Here is a 26,860-nt window from a genome sequence, read left to right as displayed (position 1 = left end):
CGAGATTTTATTACCTCGAGACCACCGGGTACCACGCTCGGCGATCCCGATCGCCCGTCCGCACGCACAGATCTTTCATTTTCTAACGCGCCCACCTTACGTAGGGATGTAGAAAATCTCGGTAACTCCTTTAGATACTAATGAAACTCTGAGCGAAACGTATCACGCAACTCGAGGCGAGAGAAAGAAGCTCTAAACCAACTCGAACAACGACGAGACCGATAACGTACGTACGTCGCTTTTGTAGTCTCGTTTCCCTCTGGAACGATACGTGTTTGTACACTGTTCGCATACATCGCCTGTCGCTTCGTCTCGTTTCCAAGACGTAAAACGTAAGAAATCCCGGGTTATCGGTACTCCGGAGAAGACAAACCAGAGTCGATGGTTCCCTTCGTTGATTGACGATTTTTTTTCAAGCAATTTTCATCATTTCATACGCGTCGTTCCAATCGAGTTTCGAACGCGCGAGTTCGATGGGATTCCGGACACGGGGTATGCATAGCGACATTTATGCACACAGTAGATACAGAGGAGATTGCTGGTGCAGCGGACCGCACGTCACTACCGAAGATTCGTACAGCGCACAATAAGAGCCGTATATATAAGACCGGAGATCGAGCGGCTTGAACGTTTTTGGAAAAAAAATTTTTATCGCACGGATTGAATATGCGACAGAGATCGTCGCTGACGGCGCTTAAGTATGTGAGAAAAAGCTATTCAAAGCCATTACCATTTGGAAAGAAAAAGGAAGAAGTATGTAGAAAAATGTCGATACGTGGACGCGTGAATGTCGACCGCGGCGTACACGCTGTACATTCGTGAGAAATATATCGAAATGTATGTATATCGGTGGCGAAGAATTACCAACGACGACGTTTCTTGTTTACTCGCGCTATAAATACGTCACCTCTACACCAACAACGAAACGAAGCGAACAACATGATCCCGAGTCGAAGGAGGCATCGTCGACGCGTTATATTTTACACGCTGGTATCGCGGACGCATCGAACTCACTGGAAATGCAGTTAAAAGTTTCGCTTTTTCGAAGAGTCGAAAATTCATTCTTCGCACGTAGATCAGCTCTCTGCTAATTAATCTTAAACTCGATCAGTTCTTCGGACGGTCATCAGAAGCGAAGAGATTTGAAAAAAAAAAGGCGGCCATTGCTGCGACGATAATCGAAGAGCGCAAAATTGAAAAAAAAAATGATTGAACAAATGGATGAGAAATTGAAAAAAAAAAATGGAAAAAAAATACCTACCAAAATTTGAATAACTCGAAGGTATATTCGTTTACCTGTTGCACGCGGATATATCCAGCATGGTAATCTTATCCAGTGTGTGAGGTATGGACATGTAGTTAACACATCGCGACTACGATTTTTCACATTCGTCGATTTATTTCGAAAAATGAATGTTCCAATGATCGTGACGAACTATTGGTCTGATGGCTTCTTCCCGCAACCAACGAAGAATCGTGTGACGATCGGAAATCCGTGCAGATTTTCGAACGACGAAGAAAAAAACGAAGGAAATTGTATCGTGGATGAGATTGTCGATCGATCGATTGATTGTTCAGTTTTTACGCACTTCACATAATAATTGTTAAGAATAACCGCAAGAACCGCGTACGGGAACTCAAACGAAGAGTCGCCCGCCGAAGAGTTACGCGCCGAAGATGTGGACGACGAAGACGAAAAGAAGAAGGAGAAGCGCGCGGTGAGTCACATACGATGTGGGAAAAATCTTAGGGCCACTGGAATCGTCACTTTTTTTTTTTTTTTAGCGGAAATCAGGCACACGTAGTGGACGAATCGAACCGTGAAAAATACCACAAATTTCCGACCGAATTATTTCCGGTTTTTGTGGCGAGATTAAAATCGAATTCTTCGAGGAACGGAACCAACCGCTCGGAGAGTGCGTGAAATTGTAGGACGATTAGGTGGTGGCTTCAAAAAATGCCTCTCGATTTTTAAAATTGAATTTTTTATTTTATCTGTTTGTCGAATCGTTATCTACCAATTGCGATGTATTTTTATACCCACAACCGACCGTTACCAGAGGTGGCAGCATACTGAAGAAACACATGATTTCAAGGAAGTTTAGTCGACGGTTCTGCTACAAGTGGGCAGCACGCGAGGGACCCTAACTTGTCCCGCCACTTTCTATCGGTTGTTTCTCCTCCTCTTCCTACTCCACATCATCTTCATCCTCCTCCTCCTCCTCCTCCTCCTCCTCCTCCTCCCCTTCCTCTTCATCCCGCGTCGCTCCGCTACACCCGCGTTAATCCTCCTCCTCCCCTAGAGAACTCGGACTACCTCCCACCACCGTACACTCCGTACACTCCGTACTTCGATTCCGCTTACCGTACGTACACGAAACGCTGTATTCATGCGTCTCCAATATCTGCATACCTGATGCATTTGTGTGATTTATTTATATGCATTTATGTTCCACATGTATTCATGTGCGAAGTACTCTCTTGTACGAGTTGTGCTATGCATGACGTTTGCTCGCGGAACTCTCTCGCGCGTACAAACGAGCGACGCTCTCTTTTACACGCTCTTTTATTATAAGCTCCGCGGAACACGACGTCTGGTATCGCTATTCGCGATATCGAACGCAACGAAGAAATCCTCGAAAGTCCTCGAAAACTAGCCGAAATTAATGTACCGAAAATCCCGAAAACACGAGACCACAATCTTCTCGAATTATCAGATCTCATTTCGCTGCTGTGATGATAATGGCGATACTAATGCATCGAAACCCCAATGATGATGATGATGATGATGATGCGATCTATCGGTGCGAGTACCCACTCAGATACTTTCCAGATCCAAAAGATTGCTTGTATACCTATAGGTGCGTGGGCGCATACCTTGGCTCACGAGGGGATCCGAAAGCTCGATGAATAATTCTTCGGGAGTAAGATTGCACCCATCGCTCCTCGTTTAGGGGGCGATGTGTGAACCGGATGGAAAAAAGAAATTCTGCGTGTTGTCAGACGTTCGCGAGACGAGAAAACCAACCCTTGATGAAAACCCGATTATACGCAAACGTATTATAGACCGAGAAACAAAAATCTACAACGAAAACTCGAACGTGTCTCGAATGTTAGAACCCTACCTCGAATCGCGATTGCTACTGTAATTACGGATTGACAAGACGCGGTGAATGTTGAAAAAAATGACGTACGTACTTCTTCGGAAGAGATACCTCTGATGCGGCGGCTGTCGATGGGATCCTGAATCGGAATATAGATAAAATAACGTTAACGACGAAAAATATTTGAGTTGCATTAACGCCCTGCAGCGTGTATTTAAGTCACACGTATATATGAGACAAGGAAGTGCATTAGCCGGTGAAGTAATTTGCCTCGTCGTTCAGATAATTTTTAACGGTCGCCCGTACGTTTCCACTTGAGTAATCAACAACGCAGTTTATAACAGCGCCGGTATTATAGTAAAATTGTAAAAGCAACAGCTCGGCGTACGAACGCGGTAATTTTACTCGATTTCATGTGGTTTTTTCCCCCTTCGACGAAAAATGAACGTGGCTAATTGACGCGTTGTGCGGGACGACGTACGAGTGGAACTCGTCGAAAACGATCGTTCGTTCGTTATTCGTAAGCCGCCGCCGCCGTATGCGTGCAAAAGACGCGACGCGAGACTACGCGTAACGACGAATCACGCCCACCGATATTTTCCACGGATTTGTGGCGCTTAATCCACCGCGAAATTGGAGTCAGCGTTAACAGGTGTCCAGTTCATCCTTGATCCTGGAACAGGGCCGAATTTCCCACCTGATTAATTTATTACAACCTCGCTCGCCGCGGTGCTACCGAATTTATACCGCCGTTACAAACGCGCGTACCCCAACGATCGTCGGACGTCTCTGTCTCTCTAATTAGTAATTATTAATAGTTAATGCGGACGCGACGAGCTAGTTCATAATGTAATAATCTCGGGTCGCGCGGCAGGTAGCAGCAGGTAATTATTAACGCTAATTCGCTCTTGTTTGTTCGGATTTTTTCGATAAATCCCGTCGGTCGTTCCCACGCGCGCAACGGGCGCGGATAAAGATACGGTAGGTGAACGGCGCGGATGTTGGGATATTGATAAGCGCGAGGTGGGAAACATTTTTTCTCTCGTTTTTCGACGCACGGAACTTTTCACCCCTTTTTTCGTACGGAAACGTGCGCGTGGCGAATCGGGCTCGGGTTATATTGACGCGATTGCGAAACGACACACGTGCGCCGCCGATTATTTCGAAATTCCGGATCGTCGCGACGCGACATAGGTAGCGGAGTGAAAAATCTCGAACGACGAATCATCGTCTCGCTCTGTCGGTGTTCGACGTGTTAATTTCACGTATGGCCCGCGCTAGACTCGTTGGCTATTGTAAACATGCAATCCGTTTTTGTAGCGTGTATTATATATGTATATGGTACATAAGGACAGTTAGCAACAGTGACGTACGAGAGGACCAGCTACGCAGGGATTGGTCGCCAATAGCTGCTATCTTATCTGCAATGTCAACACGCTTGTCGCGAGGCTTAAACTCGTACTTTCATATAACAGCATCGCCAGCATCAGCTCTCGCTCTCTCGTACTTCACTAAACTTCATTTCGAACGCTTTACTTTACGCGGTTGAGCTCGGGCGTCTGAAATAATCGCGAATCGATCGAAGAAGCGTACAGCGATCCGGGAAAAGCTGATCGTCTGCCCCTGTCGAGAATACGTCTCTGTCGTCGAATCGCGACGATTCGTCAATAGGCGATTGAAAATTGGCAATTATCGAGAAAAAATCCTTTGGATCGGAGTCGGTCGTATCGCGAGGCACGGTCGAACCAGCGGTTTGCTCACTCGATATGCTCATTACAACCGCAAACTATGGCAACCACGAACTCCCCGGCGACCTGAAAACTGGTTATAACTTATAACTTGGCAACGTATAGATTCACGACACCACAAAGTCAGCTAGTACCACAGGCAACGGCAGCGACACCAGCAGCTTCGTGTAATAGTACAATTTACCGAATAAACTCAACTTTGGTACGATACAAGGGTACCCTTTCGGTATCTGATCTATAGACACGGGTATCTACATCGGTCCTAAATAAACGACTCCGCGCGGAGCTCGCCCGAAAATATTTGCCTTCGTTTTCCCAACGAGATGATTGGAGTCGGTGAAAATTTTCTCTATCCTCCGGACCCTCCGCGATACAGACATTGGATTGCGGAGTTTGAATCGATCTCCGACTCTTCCTTCGACCGGAGAGAAAAAAAAAAAAAAAAAAATTGTCAAGAAAAGTCGCGATTATCGCATCGTCACGTCGATCTCGTCGTTCTTATCTCGGAACGATGACGTCTGAGTAAACGTACGTCTGGTGTACGTGCGTACGAATCGTCTTTCAAAATAAATTGTGTAAGTACAGATTCCGTTCGTTCGACGGTACAGGGAAAATCGATCCGTCGTCGCTCAGCGTTCGCGAGACGATAAAGGAGCTACTGCGATATCGACATCTCTAGGTGAAACGTACTTTATTTTTTTTTCATCACCCTCTAGATTCGGCGGAAAGTTTTATCGTAAAAAAGTACAAAAGCTCTCCCGGTGATGAGCTTATCGGCGGTTTGCCGTCGAGAAAAAAATCCCGAACACTCCGTAAAAGAGGAAGCTACGTTATTACCAACTGCCGGATGATGCAAGAGCCAAGAATTTCCGCTTCTCTTCGGCCACCGCGTAAAAGCTTTCGAGCTCGAAAGCTCGGACGGACCGTAACGGCGCAGAACGACGTAACCAGCTGTGGCGCTTTGGAAACGCACCGCGCGACGAACGAATATATACGTATGTACATATATACATACATTTTCACCGATCGTCGCCTGCTTATTGCGCTTGTAAAACAGGATGCAAATGTATATATATGCAATATTTCGGCGCCTCGGCCGGCTCACGGTTGCAACCTGGTATAAACAATGGTATCATTACACACTTGTTACATGTACGATCGTAATGATCCGTGACGTCAAATATACTAAGCGGCATCGCTGCGTGAATCAGGCTGCTCAAATTGTCGAGGATAGATTGAATGATAGCGACACGCTAAGTTGGCCGACAACCACTTCAACGTAAATAAGATGGTACCCATTCAATGCTGGTGTTACACAAGGTGGTACATTTACATACGCAATTTTTATAACGCCATCGCCGTACGTGTCCGCGTCACAATTTTTTTTTTTTCACGTGCCAACGCTGTTCAAAAAAAAAGAAAAAAAAAACAAATCAATCGCATCTTTTCGTCGCTTCAATTCCCAATTCGAACTCGGATACGATTCGGCGATTCGTAATTCGGCTCGATATTAATTTTTCTACTGTACCACGATGTTCGTGCGATCGGAATTAATTGGACTATCGTCGTGACCTCTGCAATATTAATTGGCGCGAAGCGAGTTCCGAGAGAGAATACATATTATCAATGCCCTAATTAATATCCTCGGTTCGATTTGACAAAGGTAAAGACCGTTTAATAATACCGTTTGATCGTTCGCAAATAATTGCAGTACCGCGTCAACGGAGGGGAAAATATCAGCGCCGAAATTTTCAGCGGTGCGAAGTTCGCCTTCGCTTTGTAGGGCGCGCGTCAGGGTGGTTTCAGTGCGACGAAAGGGTGAATCGAGAAATGTGGCTACCGCCGGCGTTTCCACGGTCCGATTTGAGGGCCCTGAAATATATCCTCTACTTTCTGAGCTTCGCCGGGCTCTTCGCCTTGTCGCCGGAAGGGCGCACTTCAAAAATTTACAACTTATTTTACAACGGCTACTTTATATCGGTGATGTCCTGCGTCGGACTGGTGACGGTACTCACGGCCTTCGATTTATACGATCACCTGAACGACGTTGACGTACTCGCCGATCACGGCGTCATATTCACCGCCCTCGTTCTGATAATGATCAAGCAAATTACCGTCGTACGGAACGGACGCAGAATCGAATACTGGGTAGGGGTTGTACAACGACGTTTTCGAGAAGGCGGTGATCCGGAAAGAGCCCGCCTCGCGAAAAATGACAAAGAGACTTTTTTCTACATAAAAATGTTCTCCTATTTTTGGTTCCTCATAACGGTTTCGTATCTCTTGCCACTGTATTTCGAAGAGCCGGACGAATTTCACCTACCGACCGTTAGCTCGCGGTTATTTGGGGTGGATACCGTCGCCGAGTACGCGTTGGTTTATACGTGGAATACAGTCGCCCTGTCGTTAGCGGTATTGGGGGTGTTCGCGATCGACTTGTTCATTGTAGGAATGTACGTCGAAGCTGCCAGCAGATTGGAATCCATCGGTGACGCGTTTGAGAAAATTGCTGACTTGGAAAATGAACAATTTGGAAACGAAGGTGACGCTTCGGACATCGAAAAGATAATGGAAATCCCACCGGTGCTCAATCGATGTACATTTTTCAGATACTCCCGAGCGTGTCGACGATTTTTCGACGAGGACGACGAATTTCTCATCTATTCGCCGACGCGTCGCAAAATCCGTCGCCGAACACAACGAGATCATCAAGTTTGTCATTTTATTTTTTAATCCCTGCATCGCTGGTTCCCGCGACTATTTTTCCGTGATTCTCAGGTTCATCGAGGAACTCAACGATGTTTTTTACTGGACACTGCTGTTCCAATCCGTGTTCGTTGGTGTAATCGTCGCCGGTTGTGGATTTTACGGGTTTGTCGTGAGTGATTCTTATCATTAATATCACCAAGAGATATAAGCGGATGGAAAATTGAACGAGTGTTCGTGTCCGTAGAGTTTTTTGCATGGGAATACATCCAGCTTCTTCAGATCGATGATGTACATATCAGGTGCGATATGCGAAACTTGGCTATGCTGCACCTTTGGGGATCGTATAAAATGCTCGGTAATTAATCTGCGCTAAATTCCTCTGTATAAATGAAAAAATCTTGTACCAACAAAAAATGCAAGGAAGGAGATTTTTGATATTCAGATTATAATGACGAAAAGCGCTCTGTTATAGTACGATTTTGACAGATTCAATTTTTGTCGCGCAGCCGTTCTGCTCTGACAGATAATTGACGTCTACTGACATAAAAAATCCAGAAAGCATATACGTAAATTATACTCATTCATAGCGCATGATCGTAATCATAAATATAATCATACCATTTTTCAATCAATCAATATTTTTCAATCATATATTTCCAAGTTTCAAGTTTTTGAAGATTTAATATTTGCCAGTTTGTTTTATAAGTTTCTTCGTTTCTTAATTCGTAAATCATTGTCCTACGTATAAAATCAAAAAATGACATGCTTTCCTTTTGCTTCAAAATTGAAGTTGAGTCGGGGAGCCCGAGCTTTGCTGGAGTCAGGTAGCCAGCAGCGTAGCGCTTTGTTGTGAGACGTCACCTTCGGGGCTGAGCAGAGGTCACGCCCCACAACAAGACCCCTCGCTCCTGGCTACCTGACTCCAGCAAAACTCGGGTTCGTTCGTAGACCAGAAAATTCGAATATTTTGACCAATGCATGGATTGCGATGAATCAAAGAGGGTCTACGACTAAAACCAATCGATATGTCTTATAATTTTTCTGCTCCCAACAGCGAATAATTGACGATTACTCGATCGATTGCATGAGTAGACGATTTTGGCTTTCAGATTTAGATTCCTGAGCTGATTATATGTGAGATTACTCTTGAAAAACCAAAAAAAAATTCGATTTTTGAGCGAAAAATAAATCATTCTTTTAATTGGGTTTAATATGCTTTTCTTACGTATTTTGATCTCAGGAATCCGAATTTAGAAGAAAAATTGATCTATCTCTGAAATTGACCGAGTTATCGCCAATTTTCAGCTTTTCGGGGTCAAAAATAAAAAATTCATTTTTTAGTCTATATTAATGTAATTTGAGATCAGGAATTCGATTCCGGAAGAAAAATTGATCCATCTTAAAAAATGACTGAGTTATCCTCATTTTTTCGCATTTTTCGGCACAAATTTGAGGATATCTCGAAGGGAAAAAATCGTAGCTCAATTTGGACAACGGATTCGTGTTCCTGAGGTCAAAATACATAAGAAAAGTGCCATACGATCAATTTTAAAAAATAAAAATTTTTGGTCAAAATTTGAAAAAATCGTAAGGGGTACCCCTTGGAAAAATCTCAAATTTTGACCAAAAATTTTTATTTTAAAAAATTGATCGTATGGCACTTTTCTTATGTATTTTGACCTCAGGAACACGAATCCGTTGTCCAAATTGAGCTACGATTTTTTCCCTTCGAGATATCCTCGAATTTATGCCAAAAAATGCGATAATTCGGCGATAACTCGGTCAATTTTGAAGATAGATCAATTTTTCTTTCGGATTCGGATTTCTGAGCTCAAATTACATTAATATAGACCAAAAAATCAATTTTTAATTTTCGACCCCAAAAAGCTGAAAATCGGCGATAACTCGGACAATTTTAGAGATAGATTAATTTTTCTTTCAGATTCGGATTCCTGAGGTCAAAATACGTAAGAAAAGCATATTAAACCCAATCAAACAAATGCTTTATTTTTTGCCTCATAGTGCGAAGTTGATGCAAGTGCAGCTGTATCACTGCCCCTGCACGCAGGTGTTTTTTGCAGATTTTTGATCAGTAATTTCTCTCTGATTTTTGTTTATAAAGAAATCACAGCGATAGACCGAATTGTGATTGTAATTGTAATCGTACGTTTCATATAGAGCGCCAATGTTGCCACAGCGATGTGGAATTCCCATTGGTACACACTAGCCGTTGAAGACCAACGTTCTGTTTTGCTAATTATGCAAGCGTCCAAAAATCCCCTCCACATGGCGGCTGGAAAACTGTTTCGCATGGATCTAGAGAGGCTGGGATTTGTGAGTAAAATCGTTACCGGTCGACGTACAGCTGTACGAACAATTTAGAGTGATGACAATTATTTTTTCTGCCCAATAATCACGAGGGTTTGCGCAATGATTTTCAACTTTTCGCAGGTACTCTCTTCCGCCTACTCTTATTTCACGGTGTTGCGAAATATTTATAAATAATTATGCCCCGTGAAATTAATGATCGTCAAGCTCGGAATATCAAAATATGAAGACAACTCGTACAGCAACGTTAATCTGGTTGCATATCAGCTGGAAAAAAATACGAACAGCAAATTGCAATTTCAACAGGCGCTCCTTTTTTTCGGAACAAATACCCCCGAGTTGACATTGCTAATAGGACTCGGGGCCCTCCATAAGACGAGAAAACTTCCGTAGGAAAGATAAACTACGGGTATAAACGCTTCAGTGCTCCGAGTGTGTTCTAATTTTCTCGTTCACAAACTAGAAAGCTTCTGCCAATACCGAATCGCCCTATTTTCTACCACCCATGGACGTGCAGATTAGTTTGCCAATATCCAACCCACCGATTTTTCTCTTTTCTCTCTCCTTTTATCCTTGTTATTCTCGTTCTCCAGTTTTTCCCTTTCCTCCGCCTATATTTTTTTCTTCACCGGGTATAAGTATGAAAATGCTCCGATACCTACCGCTGACATTTATCTAACGCATATCCAATTTCACTGCGAGATTTTCTATATACGTATGAAAAAATGATCGATTACTGCTAGTGGTATATTGGGATTAGCAGAAAAAAATATCTAATACATATCCTCCCACATTCCTTTGCGAAGAAAATTTTACTCATCCGTGTTTCAACGGTGATGAATTATTCAACACTCTGATTTTTCGCTTGTCGAAGGCGGGTATGATAATAATTAATCGTCAACGATCAAGGTATGAACGAAAAATTTTATGTTGACTAGATAAACTTTCACAATACATAATAACGATGATATTAATAATACAATACGATATCTATTATGTGCATGAAATGTAAAACGCGATCCATCGATTTATTTACGTATCAATAAAAGCACGAGCCTTCTTGATTGTCTAAGCTATATAATAATTGATAAAATTACACGTACAAATATTCTCATTAAAGTACAATATTAATGTGTATAATATAACATTATATCTGTAATACTCTATGCATTGTTAAGTTATCCTTTCGTCACGTGGTTGAAATTTTCTTTGACAAATCGTAAGGAAATTATGTGAACGCGTGAGAAAGGAGTGATTAAACCTTAGAATTATACGGAATCGGAATGAATGCGACGTTTCAAAGGATATACACCGCAGGTAACACACTTGCGTACAATAGTGTGACGCATATAACATGGGTAGAGGTAAAATTTTACCACCCGCGCGAACACTTCGAAACAGCTTGCGGTTATGTCGGGGAATTTTCTCGGTAATTAGCAGCGTGTAAAGGGTGCTAGCTTCGGGGTCTGGATGAATTAATTTGTGGAAACTAATCAGCGTACGTGGTGATATTTTTGAATTCGCTCGAATACCGTGCCAAAGGAAAAACCTCCTCTCGGATTTCTTTACTGGATGTGACGTACTACCGAAATTCACGACACTTTATTAAGTCATTTAAATATACCGGCTTATTTATCGTTCGAATAAAAACCACATAACGAGCCATTACCTCCCTCACCCCCTCCCCCGTCCGGGAAGATTGAGATGACGTTAAGATTTACCGCGAAACTCGCCCCGTGTATATAATAGAAACGCAATACGCAACGGACAAACGTAACGCACACGTCTTTACGGTAAGTGTGTAACTTACCCCACCCACCTTTTTTACCCACCCACCCCCGAACGGCTAGAACTCCCAGCAATATTTTCTAAGCAGAGCAATATTACCGGTGATAAAGAGAACCCGCTTTTATTAAAGGTTGAAAAATATAACGCTACTCTCTGGGCTGTGTAACTCGTGAGCCGAGGAGCACGGAGACCCGAACGACCGGTGTTAAAAGTCCCTTTATCTCTCGTTTCTTTGCCGACAAAGAATTAACGCGAATTTTTCATCTCTCGGTTAAATAAACCGTTCTGATGCGGAGAATGAAAAAGAACATGTTTCATTATATTTCCGATCCTTTTCGTTTCTTCTGATTTGACGCCGGGAGAACGAGGACCGGAAGTCCATGCGAAGAACCGCGAAAGACGTGCGCGTTGCGCTCCTTTTCGGGACGTTGATCAGTCGGGACATTGACTCGATGAATAAATGAGCGGCGTCGAATCCCATCCGTCGATTTCTTCCGTCGATTGAGTGTTGCGACGAGGTGCCTCCATCACCAAAGAACTGTGTCTCGGACTGCTTGGTGCCGATCTGCAGACCATTTGCAAACCGAGGCTGGGTTTGAAACGGAAATTTCTGGTGGCTCCGTGGCTAATAATATCGGCGCGGTTCGACCCAGGCGAACCTCTTAGCGCCGGAACGCTACTGGTCAGGGAAAATCCGCCGTTCATTTTATTCGTAGTTATTTCAGCTGACTCCGTATCGAGAACTTGAAGCGACGATGGCGCGGCGTCGCATAATTTTTCAACACACGGACAAGAGGTACTGGCAGAACGCATGCTCTCGATGCAATTCAAACCCCCGGGGGCGCACGACGGCCTCCTTTTGCAGGGACTATTGTCCGCTATCGATTCCAATCTGCTTCCACTCCGTTGAGTTTGTTGGTCCAGTTGATCGGAGCTGGCGAACCTCAGGCGCTTCGGTGATTCGCTGGAACAACGTAGGAAGGTCGTCCTAGCGAGGGATTTATTTTTCAAGGAGCTTCGGGGCACCGAACATTCCCCGATGGCTGTTTTATTCAAACCGCCGGAAGTCAGGGATCGTCGAGCGGCCCTCTCCTTGGATCTTTGTTCCCTGAGGAAGGGATCTTCGCCGATTAGCCAGTAGGTCAATCGCTCGCCCTTTCCCTTCATCGATACCACACCACGTTCGACGAGATTGAAACCACCGAGTTCGTCGAGGAGACGCTTAGTCTCCCAACTGCAGTGGATCTTCAATGCTGTAACGAGATGAAGAGAAAAAGATTCCAATAAAGACGGAAAAAAAAAACCGATTCATCACCTGCACGGGGATGACGCGATCAATCAGACGAGTATAGGGCACATTTTATCGCATGCACGACGGTTCGAAGAGGGAGGGAGGAAAAACCAGATCGATCGGTTATTTTGTTCTTGACTTTCCAATTTATCGATTCAATGATACTTACGCAGTCCGGTTGACTCCATACGACTAGCCGTGTTCACGGTATCGCCGAAAAGGCAGTATCGAGGCATTTTCAAACCCACCACACCCGCGCAAACTGGTCCTGTTTTTCATGAAAAATCGAAAAAGAAAACTTGCTTTAAAAAATTCTCACTAGGTGAAATTTACTTGAAACGTTTACCGGAATGAATTCCTATCCGGAGTTGGAGTTTGTCCAAGGGCCGATGGCGTATGGGAAATTGTTTGATGGCGTTGAGGAGGTAAAGGGACATGGTGGCAACTTCCCCTGCGTGTTGACAGCCGTTTCTTATGGGGAGTCCGCTGACCTAGAGAAAATGCGAGGAATTTATATAATTTGTTGAAGTCGTAAAGAGGACAACAACGCGCTTTCTACCGCATCTACGTGGTCAGACGTGGATGTCGGTTCTTGAATACCGACATGACATCGCCGTAAGTATCGGCTGGCCAGCTAATCGCCACTTACCACCATGTAAGCGTCTCCGATAGTTTCCACCTTGTACACGTCGTAGTTTTCTATCGTAGAGTCGAAGCACGTGTACAGGTCATTCAGGAAGTCCACTACCTAGAAGCAAACACGTGAGCTATTTTGTGTCGCGGGTATAGAGAATGCTCGTTGGTTGCATCACCGATTATCTTCGCTCGGAAACTCGAATTTTACGCCATCGTTTTTATTTCTACCCTCAGGCGCGACGGCACCCTTACCTGCAGAGGCGTGCTTTCGGCGGACATCGAAGTAAAACCGACGATGTCGCTGAAGTATATCGTCACGCAGTCGAATCCTTCGGCCTCCACCTTATGTCCGCGTTTCAGTTGCTCGGCCACGTATCGAGGAAGCATCTCGTAGAGGAGGGCGTCTGAAAAGAAGCGGAAATTATTCGCGAAATGAAAACGACGCTTCTTCAAAATCGCAGGAGAAACGTCCCACCTGTCTTCTTCTTCTCCTCGATCAGTTGATCCGTTCTTTCGTCAACCAGGACTTCCAAGTTATTGGCGTATTTCTCCATCATGGCCATCATGTTATCGAAGATGTTCGGTTTCCTGTGAAAAATTAGATGAAAAATGCGGAAGGTAGTCGCTACGGATCTGTACGGTTCGATTGCGGTACTCACATGCCCTTTTTCAAGGGTCGTAATTTGTTCCTGACGACCTTAAACTCGGGACGATCGTCCGGATTTTCCGCCCAACACTCGACGAGGCAATCGCGAACAAAGTCGAAGCTGTTTTCCAACTTGTCGAAGGGCGGTCTGAGCGAGAGAGCGAAGGGGAAAGAAAAAAAAAAAAGTTTTCAGATCGGCCTGCGGTGGGTCTTTAAAAAGCCGGGGTGGATAACGTGCGGAAAAAAAAATCTGTGACACCTGCCCTTCAAAATCTCGACGCCCCCGGATCGAGGGAATAGCGATATCACCTCTCTTCAAAATTCCAAAGCGATTTCCATCCCCTTACAAATCTAGCGTAGGTTCGTATTGGCGTTTACCTGTAGGGTGGTTTTCCCGGCTCTCGAGTGATAATTCTCTTCAAAATCTCCGGAGCGGATAAATCCGTTATACCGAAAGGTCCGTGGCGCCCCTGGATCTCGTACAGGACTATTCCGAAGGAGTAAACGTCCCCTTTCTGGTAATCACGAATCGACGGTTGCTTGAGCTGGGATGATCTGAGTAGCTCGGGTGCTCGGTACAGCAAACCTTGGTGAAAAAAAATGTGAGGGGTGTACGAAAATGTCTGCGCAGGTGTTTTTTCAACGGTTACGTGCGAACGGGAGATTCACCTTCGTATTTTTTGAATATATCCGCGGGCTCGCATTCCGCGTCTCTCTTAAATTCTCGGAGTCCGAAATCAGTGAGTTTTACCACCCAGCGCGAATCGACGAGACAGTTCGACGTGCTGAGAGCTCCGTGAAATCGGATCGGTGACTCGTGCAGATAAATCATACCCTGAAAAGTAATTCGAGTAGAGAAATTTATTATCCGATAAACGATGATTTCGCGTCGGAAAATAGAAAAAGACAAATCAAAAGTAACCGAGGTACACCGAGCGTTCGGCTCGAGTGTCAAATCTCGTCACATCGTCAACAGCCTCTTTCTTCACTCGGTCTAGTGTTTACTAAATTCTTCGCTTTACAAAGTTCGAATACATCCAGAGCAAACACCGTGCTGGTTTCAGTTGTGCCACGACGCCCGAAGACGAAGCAGCTTGAATCTTTGCGAAGTAGAATCAAACTCGCGGATTTCTGTTTCGATCGATCAACATTTTCTGGGTAAGGAGTGACGATAATTATTACGGATTTATAGTTGCACGTATTATTATTTTTGTGTAAAAGGATAATCGAACGCGTCTGGTTATCCTATGCGGTTGCGACAGGAGCAACAGCGCATCAACAGGATAAGGTGGAGAGGGAGAGTTCAGCCGTCGTAATAACGACTGAATTAGACGCAATTCTCGTAAAGGAAATTAGAATCACAAATGGCACCTTAATTCGCTTTTACGTCAGATTCTATAGCCCCTGCGGTAGTCCCGGTACCGCGCTTGCTTCTCTCTATAATAAAACAGTCGGCAAAATTTCCCGCTTCTGCGCTACACCGCCACCGCCACCGTCATTCCGCCGAGAGATTTCCACCGCTTATAATTCCTCAAGTTTCGAGAAGAAATTTCAAGCCACCCCATCGCGAAACCCATGACTAAATTAGATCACCGGATCACCACCCCCGATGAGAAACTTTCCTTGTTTTTATCCCCTCGTTGCGATTCGAAATTTCACGATCATTCAGGAATCGGTATGTCCCACTAATCTTTTCCATTGAATTGATTCGCTTAAGCTGACAATTTTCGTAACTCAACTCACCCTGATAATGTCGCCGACCAACGAAGCTATGAACATGTTATCCAGTTTGACGTCCTCGTTGTCCAGTATATCCTGGAAAACAACGTGATACGTAAAGTTTTTTTTCTGGAGTCGGTCGTTCTCTCTTGGCGATCGAAACGCAATGATAAAATATCGTTTGTCACCTTCAGACTTCCCCTCGTACAATATTCCGCTACTATGCAAATGTTAGGTGGATCCGTACAGGCTCCGATAAATGCGTTTAAATTATCGTGACGCAGATCCCGCATCTGAAATGGTATTTTTTTTTTTTTTTTTTGTGTTCTTTTCAGTCAAATTTGAAGATTGGCATTCGCCAATTCGAGAGGTGCTCGTTCCAATCTCACCATTTTCAGTTCTTTCTTCATCTCCCTGCTAATTTCTATGGATTTTTTCCTGACCTTTTTAATAGCGTAAATTCTACCCTTGTAGACACCAATCTGAGTAAATATAGTCGAGTAGCGAAAGTCGGCGTCGGGATTCGAGCTTAAAGACACTTGACTCGTTCTCACGACTGGCTGACCAGCCTGAAATACATTTGCGTTGATTAACCTCGTGAGACGCCGCAAGCCACATCGTTATCTCCCGTCGCTCTTTACCGAGTCAAAGAGAGAGCAGAACCACGACTCGAAAGACCCTCTTCCCCCCCCCCCCCCGCCCCTCATATAATGACGGGAATAATAAAAATAGTAACGCCAATCACGGAATGAAAAAGTGATATTATTTTTTTTTTGGACCTTGTTATTTTTGGATGCGGCATCCGCGCCGCTTTTCTGATCCGAATTTTCGTCTCCGCTTTGTTCCTTGATCTGAATCTCCTTATAGTTGACTTTCCATAATAGCGAGTCGAGTTCCTGCTCGTATCTCCAATTCCTGTAGAGTACCAGGGCGATCGCAGTTAGTATCAACAGAATTCCCCCCGCGACGCCGCCTACTATTTCACCAGTGTGCGCTATACCGAATCACACAATGGAAATACTTAATGATCGCTACCACGTATCGATTCACCCTCGCATTTCATGGCTCGTGGCACCCTTAATCCTTCATCTCATGGGATTGAAAATTCGACGACGGGTGGATGAGGAGGAACAAAAAAAAGAAAGAAAACTTCCGCGATAGCGTGCGGTAAAAAATACGTACAGGTGCATTTTTCTCCGTGGTATCCGCAGTATGGTTCCGCTATCGGTGGCGTTCCACCGATCCAATGTATTTCTTCGGTCACTTGGAGCCTCTGACATTCGGATGAACAAGAAAGGTCCTTTATTTACCGTCGCAGCGGAGTATTTTGGACAGTAGAAATCGGAGATTCAAAGAAAAAAAACCGAATCGGTTTACTTAACTTACGGGCAAACCTGACTTCTCTTCTTTTCCAACAAAATATCCGATCGGGTATAAACCGAATCTGTCCTCTCCGTTCTCTGGATTATTTCCGAAGGCAATTAAAGTGTAGTTTCCCTCCGCGTCGCCATTTTCATCCATGTAGACCATGTACCTGAAAAATCACCGGATGAACTCACATTAATTAATTAATTAATTAATTAGTCGATGAATTCATCGATCAGTTGAGATGATCCTGGCAAGTCATTCCAATTTTTTCATATTTTCGTTCTCATAGACTCCACCCCCCCGTTTCCATTTCGGCGAAAGGAATTTTTGACCGCGGGAACTTTGATTGAATTTTTTTCTCCCCCCGAAAGATTTATCGGATTCAACGTCGCCGATGCGTTTGACCCGTTGGTAGAAGTTTTGATAGCTTTTTGAAGAGAGTGATTATGTAACCCTGCGGTCGTAATACTAGTGTGGTGTTTTATTATTAGTCCCCCTGAACGGCCGTAATATATATATATATTTTTTTCTTTTTTTCACTTATTTTTTTTTTTGTTCGTCCCTCTTTCAAAGTTTTCTGTTAGAGCCGGTAAAAAAAGGAGAAGAGAAAAGAAGAAGGGAAGCGATATCCATTATTCAACCGTGCCCAAAAATAAGTTTACTTCTCATCTCGACGTTATGTTGCTACTGGAGTAAAACTTTCAGAAAATCTGTTAAGCTGATGGTTTTAAATCACCGCTCGTAGCCGAACCGCGGTACATTGGAAAATTCCGATTCTCACACAGACGATTATCTCATACTGTGTCTTCGTGTCCACCCCACTTCTCCCTCGATTCCGAACGGGAGCACCATTATTATTCGCTTTCCCAGTCAAATTGTAAAAAGAAAAAAAAGAAGAAAAGTAAGCTATCGATTCAAAGTTACTTTCGATCGTCCGGGGGCACAGGTCACGTGCTACGTGCGCAAGTAACAACGAACACGTGGACCCACTTGCTCATTGATTCAACGGAGAACGGATGAATGAACGTAGTACACGGCTATAAATAAATTCCCGCAGCCGTCCCATTCGCTATACATATTCACCGAAGATAATTCGAGGCGAGGATTAAGATTTTCATATTCATTCGACCGGGACGACGTATTCCATCGAAAAATGACATACCCGAGGTAAAAGTATTCTCTCGTCGTTCATTTTCCATTTTATTGAATTTCGGCACGTAGCCGATCGTGCCGGAGTATACGCGACGATAAAAATTTTAACGCGTTGCGGGGAGAGCCGCGGAGAGGGCTAAATTTTGTCGATGCGACGGCGAAGGCGAAAGACTTGCAGAAAAAATGATTCGAAAAAGGAGGAGGAGGAGGAGTAGGTTGAAATTTTACACACCCCATCGCGCTGCGATAGTGAACCCCGTGAAGAGCCGCGACCATTCCTCTTCCATCCCCCGGGTCTCTGCCCTCGTCGAGAGCCTGCAGCAAACTACGTTCGTAGAGGTGCACCGCGTCGTAGAGGTAAGCCGTCTCCGGTACGATCTACCTTAGAAGAGAACGAAGGTATGAGTTAAGCCGGTATAAAGAGCGTGGGATAATATTTACGCCCGGGGATCACCGAGATCCCGTTACCCAACTCTCGGCCATTCCGCCGTCACCTCCTCTCCTCTTACTCCGTTCTTGTTTTATCATTATTATTCCCCGTTTTTGCCCGCGGGAACTTAAATCGTTTGGTTCCCTTTCATTTCATTTCATTACGTTTCATCTCATTTCATTTCGTTTCGTTTCATTTCGTTATACTCAGCACTTGTGCAAAGCGATCTTTAAGAAGACCGACGGGTTTTTATCGTACCCCGCGATTCGTGGAGGAATGCACAACGATCGGTCTCCGGTGTCTTCGGATATATGGTCAAAGATCATCCATCCAGCTTTGAAGAACATTCCGCATGGAAAGTTTGCCGAGAAAGAGGATATCTAGGTCCTAACGACGGGGAAGATAATAATGGGACCATCTCTTTTCCACTTGTGTTGGCAAATTTATTTTTGATGCAATTTTTTTTTTTTTTCTTTTTTTCTCTCATCTCTTCTATTCTCTTTTTTCTTGCGGGATCATGTTAACGGAAACGAGGACAGGGGGGCGAAACGTCGCTCGGCAGCTTGCGAAGAATGAAGGGTATAGATGAGGATCGATTGGTTGAACTACGCGGTAATGTCAGGAACCAATATCTTTCTTTTATCCGTATAATGGTATCGGTGAAACTCAACGTGTCTAGACTGAATAAGGTTTCCCCGAGAAACTTCCGAATGTGTCTAACCGCGACACCGATAAAAGAAAAGAATAAGCTGCTGCAGAAAAGATACTCAGTAGCCGCAGGGGATTATAGAAAGACGCGACGGAAAAAGTCAAAAAAAAAAGAGAACGATTCCTTCTTTTCATTTTTCAACCCTCCACACCGTTCGATTTTATCAATTTCGTTTACTTGTCTTCTTCTTCGTCCTTTTTCCTTCTCTCTTTTTTTTTTTTTTTTTGTTAATTTCAATTTCAATCGCACGGTTCCAGTATATTATCGTCCCTGTGGTTTCTCGAGAATGATACCTTTCTGGAAAAATTTTCTAAGGGAGCAACGTTGATCGCGGAATATAGAAATCTTTATAGTTCCAGTCACCTGAACGACCCCACCGACGATCGCCAAAGGATTGGTGAAGTTGAACGGAGGTTTTCGCCTGTACTTGTTGATAACTCGGGTAAAGTTTTCAAAGTTTACAGGCGGCGAAGCGACGATGCTGAAGTAACTTCTGAAAGCTTGCGTTATGGCGAGATTCGTTCTATCCTGCAATAATCCTCGGAGGTATTTATCCGGTGATTTTTCATCGTACTCTTCAAGATCGACGCCGAGCACCCAGTAATTTCCTGAAAGCACAGTGAGAAGAGAAAAAGAAGTGGGGAAAAATTTAGCGAAACTCAACTTATCATCGACGACTCGGTTCGTTATTCCGGTTCATTGGTTTTTCGATATCGGCGAAAATGAACAAGGTTCCCATCTCGCAACGCGTTTCGTTGCGGGTGAAATTCTCGTTGATTTTTAGTAAATTTTTTTTTTATTTTCAACTCGAACCGCGCGTGGGAAACGAAATTTGACGAGGGGCGGGGGGGCGGGGAGCGTACGAGTTTCTGCTGCAGACCCCGGTAGTTGATATTCCGCCGGCACGCCGCCGACTGATGTTTGTAATTTCTGGTATTCCATGTGTTTCGCGAAGTAGTTGCGCCGGTACACTCGCCGACACGATTTTTTCGCGCTGTATTCATTCCCGTATAAAATACGCGCCACCGACACACGCACGACGCGTAATTATATACGTCTCTCTTTGTTATATTTATTATTCGACTCCCAAACGCGAACATCAAGCTGTGTTTGAACAGTTCACGTTACATCCTCGTGCGCTACCGGTTCACCGAAACCGCTCTAAATCGTCGTCGATACCTTCAGCATCTCACAAAATCCGCCGCACCGGTCTCTTCCGGATGTACGAACGAGGACGACGTCGATTTTTAGTCTTCTTTTCTAGCGTCGATTCGAAGGATAAATGCGCGAGGGGAATGAATTAAAGATCTCGAAAATAAAAAAGGCGAAACGCAAAAATTAGAAAATAAAAGTCGCCGGCGAGAAGAGCGTCAGGTGTTCGCATATCGGTTGTTAAAAATAGGAAACAGCTGAGCAAGTGTAAAAATGTAACATTCTGTTTTCGTATAGTCGCGGATTCGTACCTGCTGTTGGAGGTTTTTCTCGATTGAGGCGAAAAAAGAAAAATAAAATGTCTCCTTTGATTTCTTCCTTCGCTTTTTTTTTCCCGTCTTGCGAAGTCCATCGCGCCCATTGGATGGCACGACGCGGAGAATCGAGAGGAGAATTTCTGGGACGATAAAAAATCGGAAGAGAGAAAAGATGTAACGGTATAAATGCCTTTCGAGTTGATTGCGTCTGGTAGACAATGCGGTAGAATTTCCGGTTATTAGCTTCTCTCCCGTCCTCTTCCTCTATCTCGACTCGCGATTCTTTATCCACGACAACACCCCACCGCAAAGTACACCGGTATAGTTATCGTTCCGTGTATTGCGGGGGCGCGAGTCCGGGATAAATTGCACTTCATCACTATACATCTCTGTATATTATAAAAATATCTCAACGCCCCCAGCGTGGCCTCACCGGTATATACACGTACATAGGTATATATATACGTATATATAAGTGCCTGCACAGTCGAGCCGTCCGTGGCAGACGAAAGCATTCATATTCCAACAACCGGGAAAAAGAAATTTACCTATACCCGGCACCCAGTGGCAGGCAGCTCCTTAGGTATATTTGTATGCGAGAAAAGCAGCGCGAGCCACTTTAATATTATACCGGTTGCATACATTAGTCGGGTATTATTCGCTGCACATACGAGTAATTTATATATATATATATCTGTATTTGGCATATAAACGCCTACCTTTTTCGAGGAGCTTTTTCTTGTCCAAAGCCATTAGGAGTCCGATGTGGTCGTAGTAGTTACCGAGTATAACGTAAACTGAAATGGAAAACGATCCATCGATTACAAGCAGATCTGTAAAAGTAAAAGTTGCGATCATCCTCTTCGACTGATCTCCTCATTCGTCGGTTCGCTTTATCAATCACCGCGGTGTTTAGCATATCAATATAAAATTTATCATTCTATTTACGGCGCCGTTTTCTATTCTCTTCTCCTCTTTCGTTTCATTCGGCTTTGGCACGTAGCGAATACCGCGGTGTCCGCCGATCTCGCGGACGGACAAAGAAAACTTGGGCAACGGAGTCTGAGGTGGTCTCGATTTATTTCCATCATCTCAAAAGTCACGACAATAACTCCCGAGGATACCCCGCGAATAGATACTTAATGACCAATGAAAACCGGCTGACCGTAACCTTCCCACAAACGGGCTATTAACCGCTCGATTTATGCTGCATATCAATTTTGAAAAGTTTACCGAACAGACAGAAGTGAAAAGAAACAGGAGGAGAAAAAAATTTTCAAACATCAACGCCGCGTCTCTAACAATAGAACGATTCACGCTCTGGTACACCCGCATGCTTGTGCGCGGTTAAATTTCTATAACCTTTGGGTGTAACCCGGTATAAGGCGACACGGGTGCGAAGTAAATGGCACGTATAATTTGACGTACGTTCGAGTTACGCACACGTGGGGCTGAAACTAGGAGAAGTATCATGCGGGTTATCTGCTATGCAAAACGCGAGCCGTGCGTCGCGCGACGTGTAAACCTAATCGTGAGCAGAAGCGGTTCGAACGGTGCGGGTTTCACCCCGATCGGTCCCCCGCGCGATCTACGACACTCGTCGTCTCCTCGTGTCCCCGCCGATATCGGACCACCCGTTGACACGCGTGTTGCGCGAAATTTCAACACTTCGCGGGGGTGAGGTGAAATTTTTTTGTAGCCGAAAAATGACTCAATTTTAATGACACGAAATGTATGGTACGAGTCGAGGCGGCGACGGTTAGACAGATATTGTGTATCAAGGGTCGTAATTCAGTCCCTCAGAGTTGAGTGACGAGGATCATCAATCCGAGGGCGTTCGATTGGACCGTTATTTTCGCATCAGCAGCAGCTTTTGGGCTATTCGGTTACGAGATCACCGAGGCGATAAGGTGATAAACGTAAAATGAGAGGCTGCGATAAAAAGCATCTTGCCTCGGTGTCTCGTTATTTCCCCACGGCGATACCGACACTCTCCCAAAAAGTACAACACTCGTGATCCGAAGTATTTTTCAGAGGCCAACAAATAAAAAAATATGCAGAATTTCCGATTAGAAAAATCGCAATAAATCTTACTCACTCCTCGTTTCCTTGTAGGTGTCCTGCACGTGTTGATGAAAAGGGTTGTGCATGTGGGTGTGGTGGAAAGGTTCGCCCCAGCAACGTAGTGAATTCAGGGTTATTCCGGACGCTTCGAAAGACGAGAGAATTGTTTCCGCCACGGTTGACATCTTGTTGAATTCGAATAGGCTGGAGTTCATGTACATGAACGTCACCTGTTGCGCGAAACACCAGCAAGATATAGTTACCCTATCGCTGCGAAAAGATTGGAACGAAACGTCCTTTTCGTTCCCCCTGAATTTCTCCCCGGAAGAAGAGAGAAAAAAAAAAAAAAGAAAGAAAAAAGGGAAAACTCGTCCACCGAGGTTCCGAGGGATCCTTGAATTTTGAACGGTGAGTCAACCGACAAAACATACTCATTCAAATCCCCGTCGTTCCGTGGATGTTTGCCCGATTATACGGCATATAGCTAACGTTTATATCATGCGTATGCATTGTATATGCATGAGGTAAGAAATGGGGTGACATTTCTGATCCGATGATAATACCATCGTCCCGGAAATCCTGCAGAAAGCAAGGCAAATACGACGCCCATAACCCGACGCCGCTATTCCCGAAGAGCGTCGCGGGACGCACCCCGCGGTATTGCAACGCGAGTTTGTGCGAGTCTCAGGATTTCCCGCCGTGTTTGAATTAAGTAAACAGCGCGTATAGGCCGTTGTATAACCGAGTTGTATTCCCGAGCCTTGAATAACATTGAGCCAGTCAGCTACTCTGCACATAAATCACTCTGTTTGCGCATTTGACGTAACTAGAGCTCCCCGGGAGGCCTGAATTCGTCTCATTGTTATTCAGTTTATCGTTTCTCGCCCGAGAGAGAATAATTAGAGGCCCGTTCTCGAAATATACGACGGTAAATTTATCACTGATATTATTCGCTGAAAAAATCATCTCCTCGTACACGTTGCAGTAAGGTTGCTTCGATTACCATCGATTCTTCCGAATATTACATCCGGTGGCCGGGGAGGGTCTCGTAGTCACGGAGGCGCGATCAATTACCGGGACTGACTTTTCTGACGTGTAACGAGATGATGTTTCGCCGGGGAATTCGTACATTTATTTTCTTTCACGCGATCGCTAGCCGAAATTGCCGAGTCGGACACGATCGCGATAAATATTTAGCTGTTTTTATTTAGAAAAAAGATTTTTTTCACAGCGAGCTATGCAAATTGAACTCGAGGCTAAGACCCGCGTTATTTGTCGTCCGAGTCAGCGACGAGCATATTTCGGGGTCGTGGAATTCTTCGAGGGGGGGAAATAAACGTTACGCGGAGATATGAAAATTGCGATAAATCGGGATAATAGAAATGCTCGCGTAATAAAAACCTCGGAAACTTATTTGGCGTGCGTGTGCTGTGTCGCGGGTTTGCGTCGGGTGAATTACATTCGTGATATAACGAGTCGGTTAGGATAACTTACTTTGGTCCAATTAAACGCCAGCAGTACCGACACCACGGATTTAGAAATCTGAGTGTCCGGCGGTCGCGTTCTCGCGAACGTCGGAAACTCCGACTTGTCCGATGTTTCTCGATGCGTGCAAAACTGCCAAAGAATGGGAAGAAAAATTATTATCACAAAATTCACATCGTGTGTCGAATAAACTGAAAATAACGTCAAATATCCCACATACTGTCGACATAAATATTTTCCAAATGGAACGAAAGCTCCTGCCGCACGGAAAAATTTTCCCATTGCAGCGAATGTATTTTTACGCGTGCGGCGTGTGTCGAATATTTATTCGTCCTTACCTGCAGTGGTTTGAATGGAAATAAAAAAAAAATTTTAAAGAAAAAGAACTACGTAACAACAATTTCATTATCTCGGAGATTGCTCGGTATTCGTTTACTTGGAAGAGTAAAGAAAAAGAAAAAGAAAAAGAAAAAAAGAAAAAAAAAAAGGAAAAAAGGAACGGAATGGAAAGAAACGTTGAGGACAAGATAAGCCTTGAAGCAAACTAGTTCTGGATTTGCATTTTGCTTCTGGGTTAGTTCAGCTTTGTCAGGTATAAGAGTATACGTAGTTTCGAACAACTCGCGTACATCTCTGTACATGAGACTCCGTTCCACAAACACGTTTAGCGAAAATATATCGTTCGCATACACACGGAATGAAAATTAAGTCACGTGTCCAGTTGCCGGTGCAACGCGCTCTATTCCCCGCTGCAAATACTCCGACTTATACCGTGTACATATTTCTACGCGAGCGTACGATCGCATGGGGGAAAAAAAAAAAAAAAAAAAAAACGAAGAAACGTAAAAAAGAACTTCAATCCGCCGCTGTAATTGAATTCAAATGACGCCCGTATCGCCGCTCGCTTCTTATTCCCCGTGCGGTAACTTTCCATATAACACACGCGAGTCGAACCGAATTTTTATTCGATAGGGAGTGAGAAAATTTTGCGAAATTCCGCCGGATGAGGGTGCTCTCGAGGCGGGGTGTGCGTATATTTACGGGAGCCGTTTTAATCGTCGCGAAATCGGGGGCTAGAAGCTCGCGGGGTTTTTTTTTTTTTTTTCGCGGACCACCGCGGCGGTGACCCAAAAATGGTGAATTAGATAAGAATAAGTCGCGGTTCGTTCGTGCGCGATATTCGCCTCCCTCCCCGATTTTATCGGAGCCGTAGGTGAGGGCGACGTGGTGCGGAAGCCCTGGAATATAATGATAGCGAGTATATGGAAGGCGCGTGGCGCACGCGGACTTCCGGCTATTCTAAAAGCGGGCTTCGTGCCCTCCCCTGCTCTCGCGCCTTTGTCGCCCTTACATCCTTCCATTTCTGAAGCGAGGTAGGCACGGGGTACTCGGAGAATTACCGCCGGCTTCCAACACCCACGACGTCTACTATCTCAAGTATAATTGCGACCTGACGCAGTCGTAAATTTACCCTCGACTCAACTTTCCTCGTTTGTTATCTGAGACCGTCGCGCGATGACGTAAAGCTGCATAACGTTTTCCATAATAACGCGGAAATATCTGTATTATACACACGTTCCGCGCGTCGAGCTTCGCCTTCTGATCACCTTCTTTTTTTTTTCCATCCGTTACGCGCACCAAACTCCGTGTACTCGAAATCGTTAGACGAAGAAGATCTGATTAAAAATTTAATTACCTTCGTCGCACCTGGTTCGCTCGCGAGTTCCGGACAAAAAGGGGGATGAAACGAAGAAAATTGAAGATGATAAAAAGAAGGCACATCTTACGTAAGAGATCATCGGGATGTTGAAGGCTGCCGCCATCCGGCCCTCGTGAATGCACGTTTCCTGCGGTCCGATGTACGCGCTCACATTTTTCGTCCAGAGGTCGGCGGTCATCAGGATGCTCGTTTCCTCTTCGCCGTACGTCTCCGCTACTATGAAATCGAGCTTATGCCCTCGTTTGGCCAGCTCACCGGCGTTCACCTTTGGATAAAAATCGTCCGGAATTTAGAGGTGACTTTTACGAACGACCAACAAAACAAAGACCGACATGGGGATCGGAGAAAAGCTGGAGGTTCGAAACGTGCGGGCGTTTGATTTTTTTTTCTTTCCTCAATTTCGACATCGCGCTTGCGAAATTCTGAATAATTCATATCGTGCGAGATTCGTTGCGCGTAATCTGTGGGTATACAGAGTTCGGGTGGAGCGAAAT

General features: G+C 44.6%; 3 protein-coding genes and 1 long non-coding RNA gene across 23 annotated transcripts in view; 2 read left to right on the top strand and 2 right to left on the bottom strand.

Annotated features, from left to right (window-relative positions):
* The window catches only part of LOC105688768 (receptor-type guanylate cyclase Gyc76C-like), a 35,102-nt gene extending 33,072 nt beyond the window's left edge, over positions 1-2,030 (bottom strand). For both annotated transcript variants that reach the window (XM_012405302.4, XM_020853923.3), the window contains exon 1: positions 1,297-2,030. The gene's annotated coding sequence lies outside the window, so the exon portion shown is untranslated. The remainder of the gene's footprint in view (positions 1-1,296) is intronic.
* Positions 1-10,640, top strand: part of LOC125500714 (odorant receptor 49b-like) — a 45,222-nt gene extending 34,582 nt beyond the window's left edge. For 4 of the 10 annotated variants that reach the window (XM_048654470.1, XM_048654473.1, XM_048654471.1 and 1 more), the window contains exons 3-7: positions 7,155-7,394; positions 7,462-7,730; positions 7,806-7,916; positions 9,740-9,895; positions 10,013-10,640. In XM_048654470.1, coding sequence (XP_048510427.1) covers positions 7,155-7,394; positions 7,462-7,730; positions 7,806-7,916; positions 9,740-9,895; positions 10,013-10,066 — 830 coding nt within the window. In that variant the 3' untranslated portion in view covers positions 10,067-10,640. Of the gene's footprint in view, positions 1-2,232; positions 7,395-7,461; positions 7,731-7,805; positions 7,917-9,739; positions 9,896-10,012 lie in introns of those variants that run through there. The other 6 variants (XM_048654467.1, XM_048654475.1, XM_048654469.1 and 3 more) reach the window with 6 other exon arrangements.
* A 153-nt stretch (positions 10,641-10,793) lies between these two features.
* Positions 10,794-26,860, bottom strand: part of LOC105688776 (guanylate cyclase 32E) — a 28,215-nt gene continuing 12,148 nt past the window's right edge. For all 10 annotated transcript variants that reach the window (XM_048654445.1, XM_048654440.1, XM_012405315.3 and 7 more), the window contains 21 exons: positions 26,434-26,631; positions 24,656-24,778; positions 23,196-23,391; positions 21,817-21,894; positions 19,992-20,236; positions 18,722-18,867; positions 17,356-17,503; positions 17,152-17,242; positions 16,749-16,963; positions 16,359-16,538; positions 16,158-16,262; positions 15,994-16,065; positions 14,920-15,085; positions 14,629-14,836; positions 14,264-14,398; positions 14,080-14,192; positions 13,857-14,008; positions 13,618-13,716; positions 13,315-13,459; positions 13,138-13,236; positions 10,794-12,930 (listed from right to left, as the gene is read on the bottom strand). In XM_048654445.1, the coding sequence (XP_048510402.1) occupies positions 12,110-12,930; positions 13,138-13,236; positions 13,315-13,459; positions 13,618-13,716; positions 13,857-14,008; positions 14,080-14,192; positions 14,264-14,398; positions 14,629-14,836; positions 14,920-15,085; positions 15,994-16,065; positions 16,158-16,262; positions 16,359-16,538; positions 16,749-16,963; positions 17,152-17,242; positions 17,356-17,503; positions 18,722-18,867; positions 19,992-20,236; positions 21,817-21,894; positions 23,196-23,391; positions 24,656-24,778; positions 26,434-26,631 (3,735 nt within the window). In that variant the 3' untranslated portion in view covers positions 10,794-12,109. The remainder of the gene's footprint in view (positions 12,931-13,137; positions 13,237-13,314; positions 13,460-13,617; positions 13,717-13,856; positions 14,009-14,079; positions 14,193-14,263; positions 14,399-14,628; positions 14,837-14,919; positions 15,086-15,993; positions 16,066-16,157; positions 16,263-16,358; positions 16,539-16,748; positions 16,964-17,151; positions 17,243-17,355; positions 17,504-18,721; positions 18,868-19,991; positions 20,237-21,816; positions 21,895-23,195; positions 23,392-24,655; positions 24,779-26,433; positions 26,632-26,860) is intronic.
* LOC125500716 lies at positions 20,243-23,335 on the top strand. The gene is made up of 3 exons (XR_007278158.1): positions 20,243-20,671; positions 22,893-23,007; positions 23,213-23,335. It is a non-coding gene; the product is annotated as an uncharacterized LOC125500716 (long non-coding RNA).

Source organism: Athalia rosae, chromosome 4 (genome assembly GCF_917208135.1).
Source record: "Athalia rosae chromosome 4, iyAthRosa1.1, whole genome shotgun sequence".
NCBI lineage: Eukaryota > Metazoa > Arthropoda > Insecta > Hymenoptera > Athaliidae > Athalia > Athalia rosae.
Note: the sequence above shows the minus strand (reverse complement) of the source record. Positions and strands in the feature narration are given on the sequence as shown.